The 22,767-nt window shown below is 33.0% G+C and overlaps 2 protein-coding genes across 6 annotated transcripts in view; one reads left to right on the top strand and one right to left on the bottom strand.

The window, feature by feature from the left end:
- Positions 1-22,767, top strand: part of LOC134715921 (helicase POLQ-like) — a 72,434-nt gene that overhangs the window by 11,328 nt on the left and 38,339 nt on the right. The gene's annotated exons all lie outside the window — the stretch shown is intronic.
- On the bottom strand, positions 9,314-15,603 carry LOC134715920 (uncharacterized). 3 transcript variants are annotated; one of them, XM_063578482.1, is made up of 2 exons: positions 14,584-15,603; positions 9,314-11,157 (listed from the first exon to the last, which is right to left on the bottom strand). In XM_063578482.1, the coding sequence occupies exons 1-2, from the start codon at positions 14,909-14,911 to the stop codon at positions 10,538-10,540; spliced, it is 948 nt and encodes a 315-aa protein (XP_063434552.1). In that variant the 5' UTR covers positions 14,912-15,603; the 3' UTR covers positions 9,314-10,537. The 3 variants fall into 3 exon arrangements, with proteins under 3 accessions (XP_063434552.1, XP_063434550.1, XP_063434549.1); XM_063578480.1 differs by having other exon boundaries at positions 9,314-14,918; positions 15,359-15,603; XM_063578479.1 differs by having other exon boundaries at positions 9,314-14,912; positions 15,359-15,603.

Here is a 22,767-nt window from a genome sequence, read left to right as displayed (position 1 = left end):
ACCTCATTTCATGGATCAGCGAACAAGGTTAAGTTTTGGTGGTCAAGTCCATATCTGAGATACTATAAGCAATAGGTCTAGTATATTCGGTGTATGGAAGCACTGTAAGGTGTACATGTCCAACTGGCAGGTGTCATCTGACCTTGACCTCATTTTCATGGTTTAGTGGTTATAGTTAAGTTTTGTGTTTTGGTCTGTTTTTCTTATACTGTTTGCAATAGGTCTCCTATATTTTGTGTATGGCATGGTTGTAAGGTGTACAGGTCTACCTGGTAGGTGTCATATGACCTTGACCTCATTTTCATGGTTCAGTGGTTTAAGTTAAGTTCTTGAGTTTTGGCCTTTTTTTCTAATACTTTAGGCAATAGGTCAACTATATTTGGTGTATGGAAATATTTCATGATTTACATGTCAGTCGCACAGGTTTTATTTGACCTTGATCTCATTTTTTACGGTTCATTGCTCAGTGTTAAGCTTTTGTGTTTTGGTCTGTTTTTCTTAAACTATAAGCAATTAGTCAATATTATTTGTTGTATGGAAGAATTGTAAGCTGTACATGCCTACCTGGCATGGTTTATCTGACCTTGACCTCATTTTCATGGTTCAAAGGTCAATGTTTAGTTTTCTTGGTTTATGTTAAGATTATGTGACAGTTGTAATAACGCTTTATTATTAGGACTATCAACAGAATATCAATGATTAGTAAAGAAGGCGAGACATTTCAGTGTGTGCACTCTTGTTTTTAAAGTGAGGCGAGTTAGTGAAAAAGTGGGGCGATTTGTCATGGATTCCCTTCAAATATATTCTAATGTGGTTTTTGGCTTCTTCGTGCATTAACAAGCTCATAGCCATTGTTGAATTAATTGTTTTCCTTAAAATAGTCGACAAAATTGCTCTCACAAAATTTCCATTTGGGAGCCTTGAGCTCGATGGGGGAAATACTCTGCAAATACTGACAGTTGACAGGTATGGTAATCAAAAAAGTTGACATGTTACTATGTACATTTACCATTATGTTACTTGATGTCCTTGCTATACACACAGTACAGAGACTAGTCAATCTTTGTGAACTATTTTTTATGGGAGTCATAAAATATGTGTATACAATCAATAATTAAAAAAAGTCTATTTATATTGAAAAGGAAAAGTTCTTATATGTCTAAAGAAGAGGGACGAAAGACACCAAAGGGACAGTCAAACTCATAAATTTAAAGCAAACTGACAAGGCCATGGCTAAAATGCATTTCATGGGAGGCACAGAAAATATACTGTAAACAGTAGACTAGATATAGGTGAACTAGGTACAAAAGAACTCTAAATCTTAAATTCTACAAACCACCTCTGTTCTATGGAAGATAATGATATAACTGGACTAGAAATACACACAACCTGTAATTAACTGCCTTTACAGCGCTTTCGCGCTTTGATTATTTATGGGCTTACTTAAAATTCTTTTACCACCCTGGACAATCAAGGAAAGAAATTCATCTGAACAAGGATTGTCCTTAAAGTTCTTATCATGATGCCATTTAATAGAATAATAATTATAGTCCAGCGGATATCAGAATAATTGATCACTTTATGGTAAAAGCATGAAAATTGCCATAGTGAAAGATTAAGGGGTATAGACAAAATTTAGATATGGAGCCACGAAAAAAAAATCTAATATGGCCGCCAAATTCAAGAGGCCGACATAAGTATAACATAATTCTTGATCACTTTATGGTAAAAGCATGAAAATTGCCATAGTGAAAGATTAAGGGGTATAGACAAAATTTAGATATGGAGCCACGAAAAAAAAATCTAATATGGCCGCCAAATTCAAGATGGCCGACATAAGTATAACATAATTTACTTGATGAAGTCTTCCAATTTTAATGAGTTCAGAAGATGTCACAAACTTAAGGAAATACAATTAAGATATGTCAATTATTATTTTTTTAAACCTTATAATACAGAAATCATCAAAAGGGCGTCCAAATTCAAAATGGCGTCCAAATTCAAAATGGCGCGTCAAAATGTCTAAGTTTGACAGTATTCGTATGTATACACCATCATTGTGTGTTATAAATTTACCAAATTCGTGAAACTGGATAATTTGATATCGACAAAGGCCTATAATGTATCATAAATACTTGGGTGCATAGATAATATTTTCAAAATGGCGGCAATATTCAAAATGGCGCCGTTTAACATATGAAAATTTGATGTTTGTTTTTAAATATGGTATAAAAATAATTAAAAAATAATGGATCAATTATTTCAATACAAGAACGAATAAACAAGCATATTATTATTTAATGTAACAGGTGACATTAACTATGAAATAAAAATGGCCGATATAACTCAACATGGCGTTTTTGATGAGTTCTTATTTTTCACAGCTACAGGTAATGACCTAAGAAAATTTCACAATTTTCCTGAAATGAAAAAAATATCCAACATATGCAGTATTGAATCAGTGCAAAGAGTATTTCTTTTTTAAGAAATAAAATAAGAAATAAAAAAAACCTCACAATTTACTATTCAACATAACAACAGATCAAAATTATAATTAAAATATGATACAAATGCAGGAAAATCAAAAGAAAGCACAGTCTTAATCAGTTTCTCTTTCACAGTCCGGTGAGCAGTTTCATAATGCTGTGCATTTAAATGCTGCTTTCAAGAATTTACATGCATGACATTGAAGCTTCAGCAAGCACAAATCAGAATGATACTATAGAGTTTTTGCCAATCAAATAAATCTGGTGAGGTCATACTTGGATTTGCAACTAAACAATTGCCCAAAATAACACTACCTTGGTAAGCTGCACGTTTCGTATGTTTAATGAAGAAGTGCAGTGTTGGAGGAATATTGTCAATTGTTCTTGTCTTCTGCGTGAATAACTGTTTTCTTTACTCATTCACCACATTAGCTGTACTAGATCAGTCATACAAAAGCACAATATATCGTTCTATTACTTTTAACACTTTTAAAATTTCCACTTCATTTGAATTCTCGATAATCTGCAGAAATGCCTCTGACAACATCTCATATACGAACCATATGTCCCAAGCTGATTTCTTACCTTTCCCAAAAAAAGCTGAGACTGTGTTACAACTGGCAAATGAATGGAACAGTGGAAATACTTTCAATTTCAATGGTCCTAGAGCAAGGCACAATCCATGGATTGAAATATATCGGGAGTTCTTTCCAGTGTCAAATCCTATCCACAGCTGTTCAGCCATTTGACTTCCCCTTTTGATACAGCTGGAACTAAGGACATGTCAATTGAAAGTTCTCCTTCAACTAATGGGATATCTGGTTCGCTGAATCTTAGAACAGCTGGTGGAAGATTTGAATAACTCTTTGGTAAAAGAGGCACTCTCTTTGATTGGCATTTGCAAATAGGTTCAGATTGGTCAAATGTTTAAACAACGCCTTGACCAACCTCTGAAATATGCTTGAATAAAGATATACCTGTACCATGGAATGAATCTTTTAACGAGATACTGCTTGGATTGTGACCAATGTTGTCTACAGCAGATGAGGTAAACGCATTTCGTTGTAGATTGGTAGGGCAAACAATACCTTCTTGGACATAACGACGACAAGCATCATTGGCCATGGAAGTAGAAATTTCTAACACTTGGTTGTAGATGACAGACAGTCTAAGTTTGAAGAAAGTATCTACTAGATCACGTTTTCTAGTCTTACAGTCATGACAGTAGATCATGAACCCAAATAAGCACAAAATGGAGGTAGTTAATTATCTTTCGTGTGACGGTTGGATAGTTTCTTTGTACAACTTTACATTAGAGGCTGTGTTATTGTTAATGTCGACTCAGAATATGAACGATCCTAAATGTTAGGTCGAAATTGAATCAGACGGACCAAAGAAAGCAATGACTGGGGTACAGAAACTTCCTGACATCCATTTGGGAAGGTTCCTTTAAATTCTAAATTTGATGCGAAAATATCTTTACGAACAAACCTAGCTGCTTTTGATATGTTGACAAACTCATTATCAAAGCCTTCTAATCAGATTCTCTTCAATGCAGGACCAATGTCATCTTTGAAAGCAAGAATGTTTTCAAGGCCTTGTTTGTAAGCATCTAAGTTATGGAAATTAGATACAATTATGTGTTTTAGTCGTGTACTATTAACTCGAGATGAAACATCTGCACCTAGACATGTTATTTTTTCCGTATAAAGTTTACATAGATCTGACAACTTGTAAACACGTATGGTCTCATCGCACGATCTTGTTTCATTTATATAAGAGACTATTTCTGAAAATGCAATACCATGGATTTGACTTTCCTTCTTATATTCGACTTTATCATTTTTCGTTTCAATTCGAGATGCACGATTATATAAGCAAACTAAACATCCCTGGTACTTTGCTTCCTGTGCAATTAGATCAACAGTTCTGAAATTTGCAAGAAACGATGTGTCATTTAATTTTACTGCACATTCTCTCACATGTGTATCTTATCCAAATGTTGAGGACTCATCAAGGGCTTCTTGGCTATTTTTATAATGGAAATAGCACACAGACGGGTTACTGGTGGACTGAAAGGAAAAGCTATGTATAGTTTTCTTTTAGATGTGGTTGCTTTATTATATATCCTCTCATGTGAGGTTCGTTTTTCTGCTCTATTCAACTTTGTTCTGTTCAGTTTTAAGTTGCAAGATTTGTGCCAACATGCCTTTTGGTCAATGAAAGACTGCTATTCCAGATCCCTCATCTAAATTTTCAATGCACACATTAAGGCATTCAGGCATCAATCTTAATTTATGAAACTTCTTAATATTGTCAGCTAAAGATTGATAACCAGCCCCAACATTTAGACGTTTAGAATCAAATGGGCATATAAGTTTTTCCTCTATACTGTCTTGGCATAGGATACAATTTGCCCAATCAATATTATTTGATTTAGTCGGTTTGTCATATTCTACACTTGATACCCTGAATGTCTTTTCAGTAGCCATGTTGTATAACTATGATCATAATAAATTGATTTATATATTCCTTGTGGATAATTTCTGTATGACAGATGCGACGTTTCGTCTACAAATGACATATCAGTGACGCTAGTAGCTTTCTAGATATACCCGACATAGTTTCTGATAATAGGCCATTAAGGAATTATTTTTGATTGTTCAATATTAGAAAAGATTAATTAGCATCATAACTAGCAATATGCAAAGTTTTATGTTTTTATTTTCAAATGATCAATTGTACCAATTTTTTTTTACTCTGCCTCATGACTGTTGGTGGCCATTTTGAATTTGTCGGCCATCATGGAATTATTTTTGATTGTTCCATATTCATTAAAGATTAATAAGCACCGTAACTAGCAATATGCAAAGTGTTATGCTTTTATTTTCAAATGATAAATTATACCATATTTTGGGACTCTGCTTCATGACTGTTGGCTGCCATTTTTAAAATTGGCGGCCATTATGGATTGTTTTTTATTGTTCCATATTCAGAAAAGATCAATAATCATCAGAACTAGCAATATGCAAAGTTGTGTGCTTTTATTTTCAAATGATAAATTATACCAAATTTTTGGACTCTGCTTCATAACTGTTGGCGGCCATTTTGAAATTGGCGGCCATTGTGGATTTTTTTTTTATGGCTCCATATCCAAAAATGTTTATAAGCATCATAACTAACACTGTGCAAAGTTTCATGCTTTTACCATAAAGTGAAAAATATTGGACTTAGCTGCTGGACCTAGTTAGCTAGCCTCCAAAACTGACACACTAATTCCTTGCTGAATAAGTCCACCAATATAAAGCGAAATAGTAGTAGATGTAGCTGGTGAATACTGTAGTCCGAACAAAACACACCATTTCCGAAATTTTTCAAAATAAATACGATATTTATTATTAGTAGACTTGGCTTTAGATGATTCTATAATAGACGGTAACACTTCAATCACACTGGCTAATCTTGGATTATTGGCATAATCTTCAAACTGTTTCTATTGAGACTATAAATAGAAAAAAGAATAAATGAAAATCAAAATTTTTGAATGATATCAGGGGTCTGTTGTTCAACTTGTCGTTAGTGCTAACGCGTCGTTAAAATTTCTTAATCATTCGATTAAATTTAATCATATGATTAGTGTGTTGTTCAACTTGTCGTTAATTTTAACGCTGCGTTAAAAATGCTAAAACTGTCGTTAAACTTAATCGACCTCTTTGAGGTGTATTAAATTTTAATCATATGATTAAAGCATCCAAGATGGCTGCAGTACCAATGCAAAAATAAGTTTATCCTTGAAATATGAGATGTTTAAGATATATTTAGCTCCTTGAAAGAGATTTCAGCTGTGAAAGAGCTTTAATATTTGAAAGAAACTCAATATATTTGCTAGGAATTGAGTTGAAACATAAATTGGAAAGAGATTTGACAAGATGGGGTGAAGGATCGGACGCACTCATTAATTGGTCATTTGATAACAGAATGAAACTGCACATTTCGGCAGATTTCCGTTTGTATTTTACCGCTCAGTGACGGTGTTGATCGCAACAACGGCCACATTATTGTGCGGAATCATTCAATAAAATATTACGCAAAACAGCTTTATAAATAATAAATGTTACCATAGCATTAATGCACAGGCCATAAGTGATTTTGGAAGCAGTTCTTTGCTAATTTCCCCATTTTTCGAAGTTCAAATAATAGCACATTCTCTGATAGCGCCCTTGACCTATCAATTTACGCAGGTAAATTATAACAGGTTAATTCGTCCCACAGATAGCTCGGACCTTACGGTTTTTATCTTAACATGGAAGTTTTTAAACATTATTTATTTCCCATTTATTATTAAAAACATATGTTTGACGAGAACCCAAATCATGAATGGATCCAGCCATTTGGGGGGAAAAGGGGGGTCCAACAGTGCCTAAGTTAAAAGGGTTCAGTGTTCCAACTTTATGTCTCCTTTCAAAGGCTTTGATTGTTAAATAAAAAGGAGGTTTTACACTCCTACCTAGGAGTCTACTCCCGTATTCGGAAGAAGAAGAAGAAGGGTTAGACCCCAGATACCCCTCCTGAACCTCCACTACAATTATTTATTATGAAAATGTTCTATTGCAAGTGTTTTATGTCAGTGATTTAGTAAAAAAAAAAGTATGAGTCAATGATATGTCTCATATTTCTCAACTGACGTGTAATCATGATACAAACTCAAGCACCTGTTATCAAGAATCTGGAAAATCTCATTTGATTTTTCGAGTGTCAGAGATATTTCAAAAGAAGCAACTCACGCCCGTTGGGAAAGAGGGAGAATTTCAGTTACTAGTGCTGGTCATTCAAATAATTTGGATCATTACAAAACATAATATTATGTTTGATTTATTTAACACTCAACTATATGCTACTCTGGTGTAATAGTCTGAGTAAGACATGATAAAAGTATAAATTGCGTCAATATTAACAATAAAGGGCATGCAAAAATCCAATAGAGAAAATTACATGGAGAATTCTATATATTGACCATTTGTTATATCATGATCGTGTTCTTAGCGACACGTACATGTAGGCCATAAATCAATTTCATTTAATGGAATTGTTTATCTTCTAATTGGTGCAATAGGGGTTCATCGGCGATTTGAGCAAAGATTTCTTGACATGTATAGCGGATAAAAAAACTCATGGTTATAATTCCTAGAACAGACAAGGCACAGTGACTAATATTTCATGTATATTTCGGGAACACGGAGAGGGTGCCCCTGGCGTATCATTGTCTTCCTCTTCTTTCGTTAATCAGCAACGGAAAAATACCATCACGCTGATGCTGTGTCATTTTGTCATTTCGTTTAGTTTTATTTGTTACCTTATCTGACTTTGGACTCAGACTTCTTTTAAGCTGAGTTTTACTATGCGTAATTTATGTTGTTCTTTATTCTACATTGGCTAGAGGTAAAGGTGGAGGGTTGAGATCTCTCAAAAGTTATTTAACCCCAACGCATTTGTGCGCCTGTCTCAAGTCAGGAGCCTCTGGCCTTTGTTAATATTGAATGTTTTAAATGGGGGTGGGGGTCCCCTGTCCGTTTATCTATCCATCCGTCCGTCTTTCCGTCCCATTATTGTATATAGTTATTCCACATAACTCCTCATACAGTTTGAATTCTAGGAAGTTTTAACTTGGCTGTCTATTTGTACATATATCTAAGGTGTGCATGTGGTCAGGGTTTTGATTTTTATTAATATTAGCTTTTTTGGGAGATAGTTGAACTTGTCGTTATTGCAGTTTATATGCTTAAATAAAAAACGCATATAATTTCCGGATGGATAACTCCTCCCACAGTTTGAATGCTAGGAAGTTCAATTATGACTATTTAAACATATATACTGAAGATGTGCATGTGGAATAGTAGATAATAAGGACATACTATGTAGATGAGCATATTGACATGAGATTATGATTCAGGTTATTTTCTAGGAGTTACGCCCCTTTGAACTTGTTTGCCTCAATGTACTACTGCAACAGTTTGTGACCAACAACAGAATTTCATGAAACCTTTTAGATTATAAGGACATACTATCTAGACGTGGATATCGACAGGAAATTAGGTTTTATGTTTTTTTTCTTATACAATTTTTAAGGTGTTTTGATTTAGAATTAAATTTACATCTGCGGGGGCACAACAATATCACAAATAAAGTCTCATATTTACTTTGTTTTAATACAGTTACCTCAGAATGAAGTGTGTGTGTGGGAGGGGGGCGATGATCACTTTGTCTAGATTAATTTTTAGATCATTTATAATATGTTTTGGAGTTTAGTGTGACGTCCATTTTCACTGGACTAGTACACAATTTATATTTAGGGGTCCGAGTTGAACCCCGCCTCCGGGTGCTGGATTTTGTCGCTGTGTGGAAGACCCGGTATAAGTATGTCGTGGCCTTCGGCTGTTTTATGTTCTTTGGTCAGGTTGTTGTCTCTTTGACATTTTCTTCCATTCTCAATTTTATCAATCAGTCTGAGACAAACAAACGATGTAATAACATTGTGTGAACTCATGTGTTTGATATTAATTATTTGCTTTGTATTTTCGTATTTTTCTGCTGAAACGCGTTGAATAAATATATTGGAGAGGTGTTTATAACTTCTGAAAGGTTTTAAAGAATATATTGTTATTTTAGAGAAGAGAAGAAATTGCTGAACGTCTATTTGCAAACACTGCATGCATACATATATCACACATCAATAAAAGGAATCATATTTCAAACAAGAAGCTGTCACAGTACTTTTTGCCATAAAAAATAGAAGCATAAACATAATCCATAGTTATTCGAGATGGCTTGTAAAACTAAGATTTATTGGCAGTATTGACCACAGCTTTTTATTATTAACACAAATTTAAATATGTACACATATAGATTCAACGATATAAATTGTTCAACTAGATAGATTCATAGATGTATAGATTCATAGATGTATAGATCATTTTTTGGTTACCTCTGGCAACCTACAGATACTAGATAGATATATATAGATAGATAGATGTATGATCCTGGGATACAGCGATCAACTAACTTAGCTGTTGGATCCTGGGATACAGCGATCCACAAAATGTACTTTTAATGTCACTAAAATATAGACAACTGTAACTGTAGTTTATCACACGCAGCGAAGTTGCCAACACATTTTTCACTTTTTAACGATCAAATGTTTCTATACAACCAACATCTAACTGACTACTGCAATTTTTGACATCACATGGCAAATCATCAATGGAGGAGAATTTTTCATACTGGAACTCTAACTACTCGTATATACATGTACCTGAAAATAAAAAGAACAAAAGAGCAGTACCCAAACAAAACTACATGATTTAACTATATATGGTGGAGGGAGGGTGGGTATTTTCAAAATACTTCTCTCTGTATTGTAATTACACGTTTGTTCACTTGCAGCTCAAAGTTGAAAAGAACGCTAACGTCAAATTGACGTCACCACTATACAGCTTATCGACTATATATGCATTTATAAAGGAAAGCACTGCAACGGACGATATTAAAACTTTCCACTAGAATAACCGAATTTATGTATATTACATAAATTCTATTATTCGAGATGGCTTGTAAAACTAAGATTTATTGGCAGTATTGACCACAGCTTTTTATTATTAACACAAATTTAAATATGTACACATATAGATTCAACGATATAAATTGTTCAACTAGATAGATTCATAGATGTATAGATTCATAGATGTATAGATCATTTTTTGGTTACCTCTGGCAACCTACAGATACTAGATAGATATATATAGATAGATAGATGTATGATCCTGGGATACAGCGATCAACTAACTTAGCTGTTGGATCCTGGGATACAGCGATCCACAAAATGTACTTTTAATGTCACTAAAATATAGACAACTGTAACTGTAGTTTATCACACGCAGCGAAGTTGCCAAATTGATTAGGTACGGTATAGTCAAACTCAACCGTACCGGATCAACCGCCACTAAAGTGGGGATGAAGCTGCGATAGGACTGTGGCCAATACTGTTTTAAAATTATTTAAGATATACACATACTAGTACCAAATGTATCTGGATATGTATAAGAACCAGAACAAATAAACATTTCAAGCGCACCTTGCAAATTATTTAGAAATATGTCATTTCCTAGATCAGTCAAATGAACACCATCTTCCTTTAAAAAAGTACTATTAGGAAGAATATCTGGATACTTTATATAATGTCCCCCATTCTTTAACACGAATGAAGCAATGGCACTATTTATTCTTATTCTGCATGCCATCATGCTATCCTGACTTTTTGAATGACGCCAATTTGTTCTGGGTAAAATCTGAGACCATACAATCGAACTATTCGGTAGATAACTTTGTACCTTCTCCAAGGTGGCCTTGATTTCATTCCTTAAAAATCCTAATTTTGTCTTCCCCAAATCATTTCCAGCAATATGAAGGACAAGATATTTCGGCGCTTTTTCATATTTCATCAGTCTTTTTATTGTCGATTCCAAATCTTTTAAACCCATGCCACCATACCCTTGCCACCAAATTTTGACTCCTATTCTATGGAGACCTAAATTTACACCACCTGTTCTACTTCTTGCGTGTACAAATGCATTTCTTATCAAAGATGAGCCTACTATCCATACTGACACTTCTTGGCCTACAATTTAATACATGTATGTATTGACATGAAATATACTAAATTGACCATCAAATTCAACGAAATTTATTCAAAATTGTGGTATTCGTATATAACTTTTGAAAGTATCAGAACTCCAACGACCCATTACTTTAATTTGCTCGTCAGAAAAACCAAGCATAGTTGCTGAAGTAGCACTACCGATTCTAAATGAGTGCGTCCCATACTTTGATTGATCAAAACCAATATACCCCAGGGCTTGTTTTAGAATTCCTGAAAACTGATATCGAGTCATTGGAGAGCCATTAAAGTGGCAATATAATTGACCACTAATTCGAGGTCGAATCTTTAAATATTCTTGCAGTAATTTTACCGGACAAATTCCAACATCTGATTGTCGGGCCACAAAAATTGAAGTCCCTCGACCTAGCTGGTCTGTTTTTGAAGACGCCAAGTATATTTTTATATTATGATTAGTAACCTCCACATTTTCAATTTTAATGGCATGATTAGACCCTTCCCTGTCACATGCAGTTGTCATTTCACCAACTCGCAGAAATGCAATAAATCCCATTGAAAAAGCACTAGAAAATAAGACAGCTTCATATCTGGAGCTACAAAATGCGGGCAAAATTTTTATAATATTTTTTAACAGATCTATAGTAATAGGTAATCTACTGTCAGGTCTCTTTAACTTTGACCTTGCCATTCCATCAATCATTTTCCTTACAACAAATAATTGAGACATATCTTCGTAATTATTAATCTTATTATAAAAACTGATGGCTGAAATATAACATTTCACCGTAGATGGAGCCATGTCCAAGCAAGACATGTATGCAATGAACTGAGTAATGTGGTTCAATGGTATTGGAAAACTATGATCTAAATCAAAACTATCCCTAAATTTAGCCAAAGCATTTAAAGCTCGTTGATAAGCTTGAATTGTATTAGGAGCAAGCGAACAATTAATTAATCTGTTTGTTTCAAACTCAATATCAAATCTCTGAACTCTTCTGGGTTGTTTTCTGGAACCGACTCGGCCCCGGGTGCTAGTTCCCGGAATCTCTTCAACTGAAAACGAGAAATCGAGTCTGCAATTTCATTTTTACAACCATCAATATGTTGTGCTTTAAACTGAATATTGTGCTGCATTGTAAAAAGAACAAGGGGGCGAATAAATGCCATCACACGCTTCGACTTGGCAGTTCTTTTATTGATAATGCTAACTAATGCCATATTGTCAATTCGAAATAAAATCTTTCGATTTTGGAAATTTGAAGCCCATATAAACATAGCTAAAACAATTGGAACTAACTCTAAAAAAGTAATGTCCCTCATGATTGGCATATTTGACCATGCTTCCGGCCATTTATATTGTGCCCATTTACCATCAAAATATGCACCACAACCTAAATCAGAGTTACCACAGCTGTCAGTGTACAAATGCAACGTTTCATTTGTTATCCAAGTGTTTTCTGATAGATAACAATCTCCGTTAAAATGTTCCAGAAAAATCAGCCAAATTTTTGCATCTTCTCTGAGATCATTATTTATTCTAATTGAATAAAAAGGCTTTTTATTTTTTATAGACCCTATGACATCATAAAACCTGCGAAGGAAAGCCCTAGACGAAGTAATCGCCCTTGAACAGAAAGCCATCAAACCCACTACTGATTCTAAGTCCTTGTGTGTAATCTTTTTATTCAACAAAATCGGTTCAAGTAAAGACTTTAGCTTTAACAATTTGTCTTGTGGTATTCTGACAACCATTTCAACAGTGTCAATGACCAATCCTAAAAATTTCAAAGATGTTACAGGTCCAACTGATTTTTCCGAAGCAATCGGAACACCTAGTTCCTCACAAATATCTGAAAAAATGTCTAGCATCATTTGACATACCGGTGTATCCTCAGGGCCTCCAAATAAAAAATCATCCAAATAATGCACAAGTGATTTCACTCCACTCCGTTCAACTACTAACCAGTGTAAAAAGGTCGAAAACTTATTGAATAAATTACATGAAATTGAACATCCCATAGCCATACTTTTATTTACAAAGAACTTTTCATCAAAATAAATCCCTAACAATTCAAAATCTGATGGGTGCACTGGCAGCAAACGAAAAGCGGACTTTATGTCCCGTACCCCAATCAATGCAGACTTTCCGAGTGAGCTGACCATTTGTATAACTTCATCAAAAGATGCATATTGAACGGAACATTCATCGCGATCAATAAAATCGTTGACCCCGGAACCTTCCGGATATGATAAATGAGATATTAACCTCCAACCTTTCTCTTTTGGTACTAGACCGATAGGAGAAGTCCTAAGAGTAGAAATCGGCTTTTCTAAAAAAGGACCAGCCATCCTACCCGCTTTTACCTCCTGATCTAACTTATCCAACGTTTCAACTTTATGACAATTTGCCGACTGTAAATTTTTGGAAATAAAAGAAATTCTCGGACCTGAATATTTCAAACGAAAACCACATAAAAATCCTTCATATAATTCTTTTGCTACACCTGCATGCGGATATGCCCTCAGCATATTTTTCAAAACACCAATCTTAATAGGGGTTCTACCAAGTCGCCATAGTTCTGATATTTGGTCTAGATCTTGCTTGTGTGAACTGTGTGGCATTTCTTGGGGAAAATCTGACTCTTGACTCGGCGCTCCTTGGGCGAAATTGAAACTGGGGCCCTGCTCTATACTGAGCCCCGGGTGCCCGAAACTGAAACTGAGAGCCTGTGTTATATTGTGTATTACCAACATGTGGTCTCACATTTCCCAGTTGTCTTTGACAGTTTATAATTGGATGTGAACCATTACACCTTAAACACAAATGGCTATAAAAGCAAGGTGTTTTCCAACAGCTTCCCTCATAGTTATAACTATAGCATTTGTTCCCATGACCACTACTGTCTTGAATATTACTATTAGATACATTTAAGGACACATTTGAGATAGTATTCACTGGTTGCATATATAACAACCAAAGCTCATTGTCTATATTACTCCATAAACTGGATGGTTCATGAGCTTTTCTTAGTCTATATTGCTCATCGTAATTTTTCCAACCCATACCTTGGTTTCTTTGAGCCCCAAGGCGTATTGTGTGCATGTATTTTAACAATTCCTTAAATCGGTTTACGTGCACAGCACAATAAATATAAATAAAAATGATGAAAGCATCTGTCCACTTTTCAATATTTGTAATTTTTGATTGTTGAGAAATGGGTTGTAAAATGAATTCCCCTTGAGCCCATGTCAACTTTTGTTTGTCAGAACCCGTGTTGACTGAATTATTTAATAGACAAGCTAAATCTATGAATTCCCCTTTCAATATTTTTTCTTTAATTGACTGTGTTACATTTATGCCTAGGTTCTCATGAACACTTTCAATTCTATTGGGAATTTGTACATAATCATTATTGGTCACATTACCTGTTTGTGACACAAACTGTGTGTTATCAACAGTTGGCTGGGGGTCTATTGCTGGTCTTGGTTGCCATGATAACATGTCCGGAATGTGGACGGAGTTGTCCTGATTGCTGGAAAATGTTGGCATCAACATTCTTGTCGTTGATAATGTTGCAGTTGTTGGTATGGCAGCGCCGTCATGTCCAGAAGTAGTATAGATAGCCTCAGGCCTTGTAACCGTCATAGATGATTGTACTGACGCCCGTGACGAAACTCCCTTCGACACCACCGGGGTCCTTCTTACTCCAGCTCTCGCTGATGCTGTACGCTTCCTGGTACCTCTTCTCAACATACTGAAACTCACAATTATATTTATTTATTAATTTATTTTTATTAATTTTATTTATTTACTTATTTCAAATTTATTCGTTTGTTTGTGTGTGTAACAAAAAGTCTTTAATCAATGACAATATATCTTAAAGCTGTAGCCGTTCAAACGATGTATTATCGTTTTTGTTGAATTGATAGTATGTCGTGTTCTACGAAATAATTACTTCCGCAGCAGAATCACTGGGTGAAATATTCACCAAATATAAAGTCACCACAAAAATATCATTTCTTTAACTTAAGTCGTATTGTGATTAAATATTTTTTCTTTATTTCATATTCGGCACCACGTGGCGGCCACGCCGTTTCGAAATTCAACAATTTCTAACTATTTTACAATTTTTTAATTAAAACAATTTTTTGTATTATCCATTATATCTCTTTGCCTATTATACATATATAAAATACCAACTTTAATATCCACTATAGTAATTCAACTTGATATTTTCAAAATACTTCTCTCTGTATTGTAATTACACGTTTGTTCACTTGCAGCTCAAAGTTGAAAAGAACGCTAACGTCAAATTGACGTCACCACTATACAGCTTATCGACTATATATGCATTTATAAAGGAAAGCACTGCAACGGACGATATTAAAACTTTCCACTAGAATAACCGAATTTATGTATATTACATAAATTCTATTATTTTATTTATAGTTAGCATCCATCTTTGTTGGTAAGTTGTACAATAACATCCAATGGTAAAAGAGACCACACAAAAGGGACCAAATAAGCATCTGCTACTTGTATACAATCGGCTATTTGCATGTGCCTGTAATTGTTTTATCGCGATTTGTCATATCTGCCTTTAGAATTTATAGCTTATTCAACGTTATGAGTTTTTCTCGTTGTTGGAGGACGTACGGTGACCTGTAATTCCTTAACTTCTACACCATTTTGCTGTCTCCGAAAGGGAGTTGTCTCGTTGGCATTCATACTACATCTTCTTGTCTTTATATTTTAATACTATTATGCACCCTATCCCACATGATTATCGGATACCCAAAATATCTTCTGTTGGATTGCTTTCATTGATCTCAATTATTATTTCTATCTGGATTTTTTTTCTGACAGAGTATTGTCAAATAATGTCACGAAAAAGTTGCTATTTCAATTTTTTTTAAAATATTGAAAACTCAGATACCTTGACTGATAAAATTACAACTTTGACGGGCTGTGCATTATGCCATTAGTGCTTATGTTTGTCTATGTTTTATATACTATGCCGACTCTAAATAAAGCTTATTTTTTATTTATTTATTTATTACACTTAAACAATTGAATATTTGTAATTGTCCCTCTGTATCTCCTTGTGCCGTAGGAACTACAATTGATCTCAGTTCTGTTAAATATAGTGCGATCTACACCATCCGTAAAAATTATCTTAAATGTTAATTTGGCATGCCATACTTGATGAAATGCGGACGTGAAAGAAAGCACTCTTCATCAACGCCCCAATGGAAATGTTATTTCGTCATTTTAATAGCATGTGAAGAAGGTTGAACATACTAAACAACATAAATGACAGGATTTTTTAAAGAAATCATTATGATCTGGATATGTGGAAAACTGGGGTAAAATCATAAAAACCACGGCCATGAATTGGATGCATTCTTATTGAGGACTGCAATCAGATCACTGTCATTATTTCTGGATCTTTCTGACAACCAAATGTTGCATGATAAAAGTATTTCAAGTGAAATGCAAATGTTGATTATTATAAAATGTACCCATAACCATTTCATGGTTAACAGGGACCAAACAAATTGGCAATGGTATATTCTCAGGGCATTACTTGACTTTTCACTGAAATTATTTTTCCATTTAAGAACATTTAATTCATTATGAACTGGAAACAAAACTAAAACATGAATATGATTCCATAAAAAATATGAACATGTTATAAGATATTTATTCAATAATTATTGGTACCCAAAAACTGTTTAAAAGAATAATGTTATGATTTAATGCAAACAAGGAAGTTATGGAGGCCCTGATTTACAATGCATTGTGGGAAACACTTGCTAACTACCCAAACTTAATCATATGATTAAAAATTAATCGCATGATTAGTAAATACAATGATTAAAATAAGTTGAACAACAAAATTTAATCATTGCATTAACTAATCATCCGATTAACTTTTAACGACTGATTAAAATTAATCATATGATTAGTTTAATCACAAGTTGAACAACAGACCCCTGTATACATAAATTTAACTATACAACATTCCATGGTGCACTTTGCAACCAATGACATCGCTCCCAGCGACCTAATAAATAATGTTCATACATTACAATAAATAATGTTCATACATTACAACATTCCATGGTGCAACTTTGCAACCAATCACGTCGCTCCCAGCGACCTAATAAATAATGTTCATACATTATAATAAATAATGTTCATACATTACAACCTTCCATGGTGCAACTTTGCAACCAATCACGTCGCTCCCAGCGACCTAACAAATAATGTTCATACATAAAATTTCACACTCATTTGTGATTCATACATTTCATAAAAATAAAACCAGACACAAGTTGGTTCCTTTTTCCTTTTTCCTTTTTCGATATTCAAATTTTAAAAAATATTACAAGTCCAAAGTAAATTTTTTTTTGCTTCAAATTTTTTTTTCCCTCAAATTTTTTTTTCCTCAAAATTTTTTTTCCTCAAAATTTTTTTTTCCTCAAAAATTTTTTTCCTCAAAATTTTTTTTTCCTCAAAATTTTTTTCCTCAAATTTTTGTTTTTCTCAAATTTTTTTTTTCCTCAATTTTTTTTTTCCTCAAATTTTTTTTCCTCAAAATTTTTTTTTTCTCAAATTTTTTTTCCTCAAAATTTTTTTTCCTCAAATTTTTTTTCTTAAATTTTTTTTTCCTCATTTTTTTTCGTTTCTTTATTTAATTTCTTTTTCCTTATTCGATTTTCATTTCCTTTTTCATATTCATTTCCTTTTTCGGTTTCTATTCCCTGAGTCGGATTCTATTTCCTTATTGGGTTTCTATTTCCTTATTAGGTTTCGATTTCCTTATTCGGTTTCTAGTTCCTTATTCGGTTTCTAGTTCCTTATTCGATTTTCATTTCCTTATTCGGTTTCTTTTTCCTTTTTCAATATTCATTTCCTTTTTCGTTTCTATTTCCTTATTCGGTTTCTGTTTCCTTATTTGATTTCTTTTTCCTTATTCAATTTCATTTCCTTATTCGGTTTCTAGTTCCTTATTCGATTTTCATTTCCTTATTCGGTTTCTTTTTCCTTTTTCAATATTCATTTCCTTTTTCGGTTTCTATTTCCTTATTCGGTTTCTATTTCCTTATTGGATTTTCATTTCCTTTTTCGATTTCCATTTCCTTATTCGATTTCCATTTCCTTATTCGGTTTCTATTTCCTTATTCGGTTTCTTTTTCCTTATTCGGTTTCTTTTTCCTTTTTCAATATTCATTTCCTTTTTCGGTTTCTATTTCCTTATTCGGTTTTGATTTCCTTATTGGGTTTCTATTTCCTTATTCGGTTTCGATTTCCTTATTCGGTTTCTAGTTCCTTATTCGATTTTCATTTCCTTATTAGGTTTCTTTTTCCTTTTTCAATATTCATTTCCTTTTTCGGTTTCTATTTCCTTATTCGGGTTCTATTTCCTTATTGGATTTTCATTTCCTTACTCGATTTCCATTTCCTTATTCGATTTCCATTTCCTTATTCGGTTTCTTTTTCCTTTTTCAATATTCATTTCCTTTTTCGGTTTCTATTTCCTTATTCGGTTTCTATTTCCTTATTCGATTTTCATTTCCTTATTCGATTGCTGTTTCCTTATTCGGTTTCTATTTCCTTATTCGGTTTCTATTTCCTTATACAGTTTCTATTTCCTTATTGGATTTCCATTTCCTTATTTGATTTCCATTTCCTTATTCGGTTTCTTTTTCCTATTTCGAAATTCAATTTTGAAAAATATTACAAATCCAAACTAAATTTTTTTTTGCTTCAAAATTTTTTTTCCTTAAAATTTTTTTTTCCTCAAAATTTTTTTTTCCTCAAAAATTTTTTTTCTCAAATTTTTTTTTCCTAAAATTTTTTTTCCTAAAATTTTTTTTTCCTCAAAATTTTTTTTCCTCAAAATTTTTTTTTTCTCAAATTTTTTTTCCTCAAAATTTTTTTTCCTCAAATTTTTTGTTCTCAAATTTTTTTTTTCCTCATTTTTCGTTTCCTTATTCAATTTCTTTTTCCTTATTCGATTTTCATTTCCTTTTTCATATTCATTTCCTTTTTCGGTTTCTATTCCCTAAATCGGATTCTATTTCCTTATTGGGTTTCTATTTCCTTATTGGGTTTCTATTTCCTTATTCGGTTTCTAGTTCCTTATTCGATTTTCATTTCCTTATTCGGTTTCTTTTTCCTTTTTCAATATTCATTTCCTTTTTCGGTTTCTATTTCCTTATTCGGTTTCTATTTCCTTATTGGATTTTCATTTCCTTATTCGATTTCCATTTCCTTATTCGATTTCCATTTCCTTATTCGGTTTCTTTTTCCTTTTTCAATATTCATTTCCTTTTTCGGTTTCTATTTCCTTATTGGATATTCATTTCCTTATTCGATTTCCATTTCCTTATTCGGTTCCTTTTTCCTATTTCGATATTCAATTTTGAAAAATATTACAAATCCAAACTAAATTTTTTTTTGCTTCAAAATTTTTTTTCCTTAAAATTTTTTTTTCCTCAAAATTTTTTTTCCTCAAAATTTTTTTTCCTCAAAATTTTTTTTCCTCAAAATTTTTTTTTCCTCAAAATTTTTTTTTCTCAAATTTTTTTTCCTCAAAATTTTTTTTCCTCAAATTTTTGTTCTCAAATTTTTTTTTTCCTCATTTTTTTCGTTTCCTTATTCAATTTCTTTTTCCTTATTCGATTTTCATTTCCTTTTTCATATTCATTTCCTTTTCCGGTTTCTATTCCCTGAATCGGATTCTATTTCCTTATTGGGTTTCTATTTCCTTATTGGGTTTCTATTTCCTTATTCGGTTTCGATTTCCTTATTCGGTTTCGATTTCCTTATTCGGTTTCTAGTTCCTTATTCGATTTTCATTTCCTTATTCGGTTTCTTTTTCCTTTTTCAATATTCATTTCCTTTTTCATATCTATTTCCTTATTCGGTTTCTGTTTCCTTATTTGATTTCTTTTTCCTTATTCAATTTTCATTTCCTTATTCGGTTTCCATTTCCTTATTAGATTTTCATTTCCTTATTCAATTTCCATTTCCTTATATGGTTTCTTTTTCCTTTTTCAATATTTATTTCCTTTTTCGGTTTCTATTTCCTTATTCAGTTTCTATTTCCTTATTCGGTTTCTATTTCCTTATTCGGTTTCTTTTTCCTTATTCGGTTTCTTTTTCCTTTTTCAATATTCATTTCCTTTTTTGGTTTCTATTTCCTTATTTAGTTTCTATTTCCTTATTGGGTTTCTATTTCTTTATTCGGTTTCAATTTCCTCATTCGGTTTCTAGTTCCTTATTCGATTTTCATTTCCTTATTCGGTTTCTTTTTCCTTTTTCAATATTCATTTCTTTTTTCGGTTTCTATTTCCTTATTCGGTTTCTATTTCCTTATTGGATTTTCATTTCCTTATTCGATTTCAATTTCCTTATTCGATTTCCATTTCCTTATTCCGTTTCTTTTTCCTTTTTCAATATTCATTTCCTTTTTCAGTTTCTATTTCCTTATTCGGTTTCTATTTCATTATTGGATTTTCATTTCCTTATTCGATTTCCATTTCCTTATTCAAATTTCATTTCCTTATTCGGTTTCTTTTTCCTTTTTCAATATTCATTTCCTTTTTCGGTTTCTTTTTCCTAATTCGGTTTCTGTTTCCTTATTTGATTTCTTTCTCCTTATTTAATTTTCATTTCCTTATTCAGTTTCTATTTCCTTATTGGATTTTCATTTCCTTATTCAATTTCCATTTCCTTATACGGTTTCTTTTTCCTTTTTCAATATTCATTTCCTTTTTCGGTTTCTATTTCCTTATTCAATTTCTATTTCCTTATTCGGTTTCTATTTCCTTATTCGATTTTAATTTTCTTATTCGGTTTCTTTTTCCTTTTTCAATATTCATTTCCTTTTTTGGTTTCTATTTCCTTATTCGGTTTCTATTTCCTTATTGGATTTTCATTTCCTTATTCGATTTCCATTTCCTTATTCGATTTCCATTTCCTTATTCGGTTTCTTTTTCCTTTTTCAATATTCATTTCCTTTTTTGGTTTCTATTTCCGTATTCGGTTTCTATTTCCTTATTCGATTTTCATTTCCTTATTCGATTGCTGTTTCCTTATTCGGTTTCTATTTCCTTATTCGGTTTCTATTTCCTTATTCGGTTTCTATTTCCTTATTGTATTTTCATTTCCTTATTCGATTTCCATTTCCTTATTCGATTTCCATTTCCTTATTCGGTTCCTTTTTCCTATTTCGATATTCAATTTTGAAAAATATTACAAGTCCAAACTAAATTTTTTTTTGCTTCAAAATTTTTTTTCCTCCAAATTTTTTTTTCCTCAAAATTTTTTTTTCCTCAAAAATGTTTTCCTCAAATTTTTTTTTTTCTCAAATTTTTTTTTTCCTCATTTTGTTTCGTTTCCTTATTCAATTTCTTTTTCCTTATTCGATTTTCATTTCCTTTTTCATATTCATTTTCTTTTTCGGTTTCTATTCCCTGAATCGGATTCTATTTCCTTATTGGGTTTCTATTTCCTTATTGGGTTTCTATTTCCTTATTCGGTTTCGATTTCCTTATTCGGTTTCTAGTTCCAAAAGAAACCGAATAAGGAAATGAAAATCGAATAAGTTTCTTTTTCCTTTTTCAATATTCATCGTCCTGAGCACTATGTGTTTTATACCAAGGCTAAACTAATGAGCACTATGCTTATAATGTCTAGATCTCAACCTATAACCCAAACCATACGTAAAATTGAGAATGGAAATGGGGAATGTGTCAAAGAGACAACAACCCGACTAAATAAAATAAAAAAACAGCAGAAGGTCACCAACAGGTCTTCAATGTAGCGAGAAATTCCCGCACCCGGAGGCGTACTTCAGCTGGCCCCTAAACAAATTTATACTAGTTGAGTGATAATGAACGCCATACTAATTTCCAAATTGTACACAAGAAACTAAAATTAAAATAATACAAGACTAACAAATGCCAGAGGCTCCTGACTTGGGACAGGCGCAAAAATGCGGCGGGGTTAAACATGTTTGTGAGATCTCAACCCTCCCCCTATACCTCTAACCAATGTAGAAAAGTAAACGCATAACAATGCGCACATTAAAATTCAGTGCAAGAGAAGTCCGAGTCTGATGTCAGAAGATGTAACCAAAGAAAATAAACAAAATGACAATAATACATAAATAACAACAGACTCAGGCAGTTAACTGACATGCCAGCTCCAGACTTCAATTAAACTGACTGAAAGATTATGATTTCATCATTTGAGTTTTGAAAAAAGTCAACAATATCACTGATATCATCTGAAGCGCTAGACATTATATCTCGAGCCTCAATTACAATATCTTGGGCGCCCAACATAATACCTGTAGCGTTCGACTTAATTATAAAAACAATCAAGTTACTAACTAAATATCGGAAGTGTTCGACTTGCTATCTCGGACACTAGCTTAAAAATGTCGATTACTTGACCTTGCGTGGCACGAGCAGTCGACGTTATATATTGAGCGATGTAGACATATCAAATCGTTTTTTCAACGCTGAATTCATTATAGTCCGGCGGCTTTGTGAAAAATTGTGCACATCCTGTTACAAGCATGAAATTTGGCA

Source organism: Mytilus trossulus, chromosome 4 (assembly GCF_036588685.1).
Source record: "Mytilus trossulus isolate FHL-02 chromosome 4, PNRI_Mtr1.1.1.hap1, whole genome shotgun sequence".
Lineage (NCBI taxonomy): Eukaryota > Metazoa > Mollusca > Bivalvia > Mytilida > Mytilidae > Mytilus > Mytilus trossulus.
This window is presented reverse-complemented; position numbering and strand designations above follow the sequence as displayed.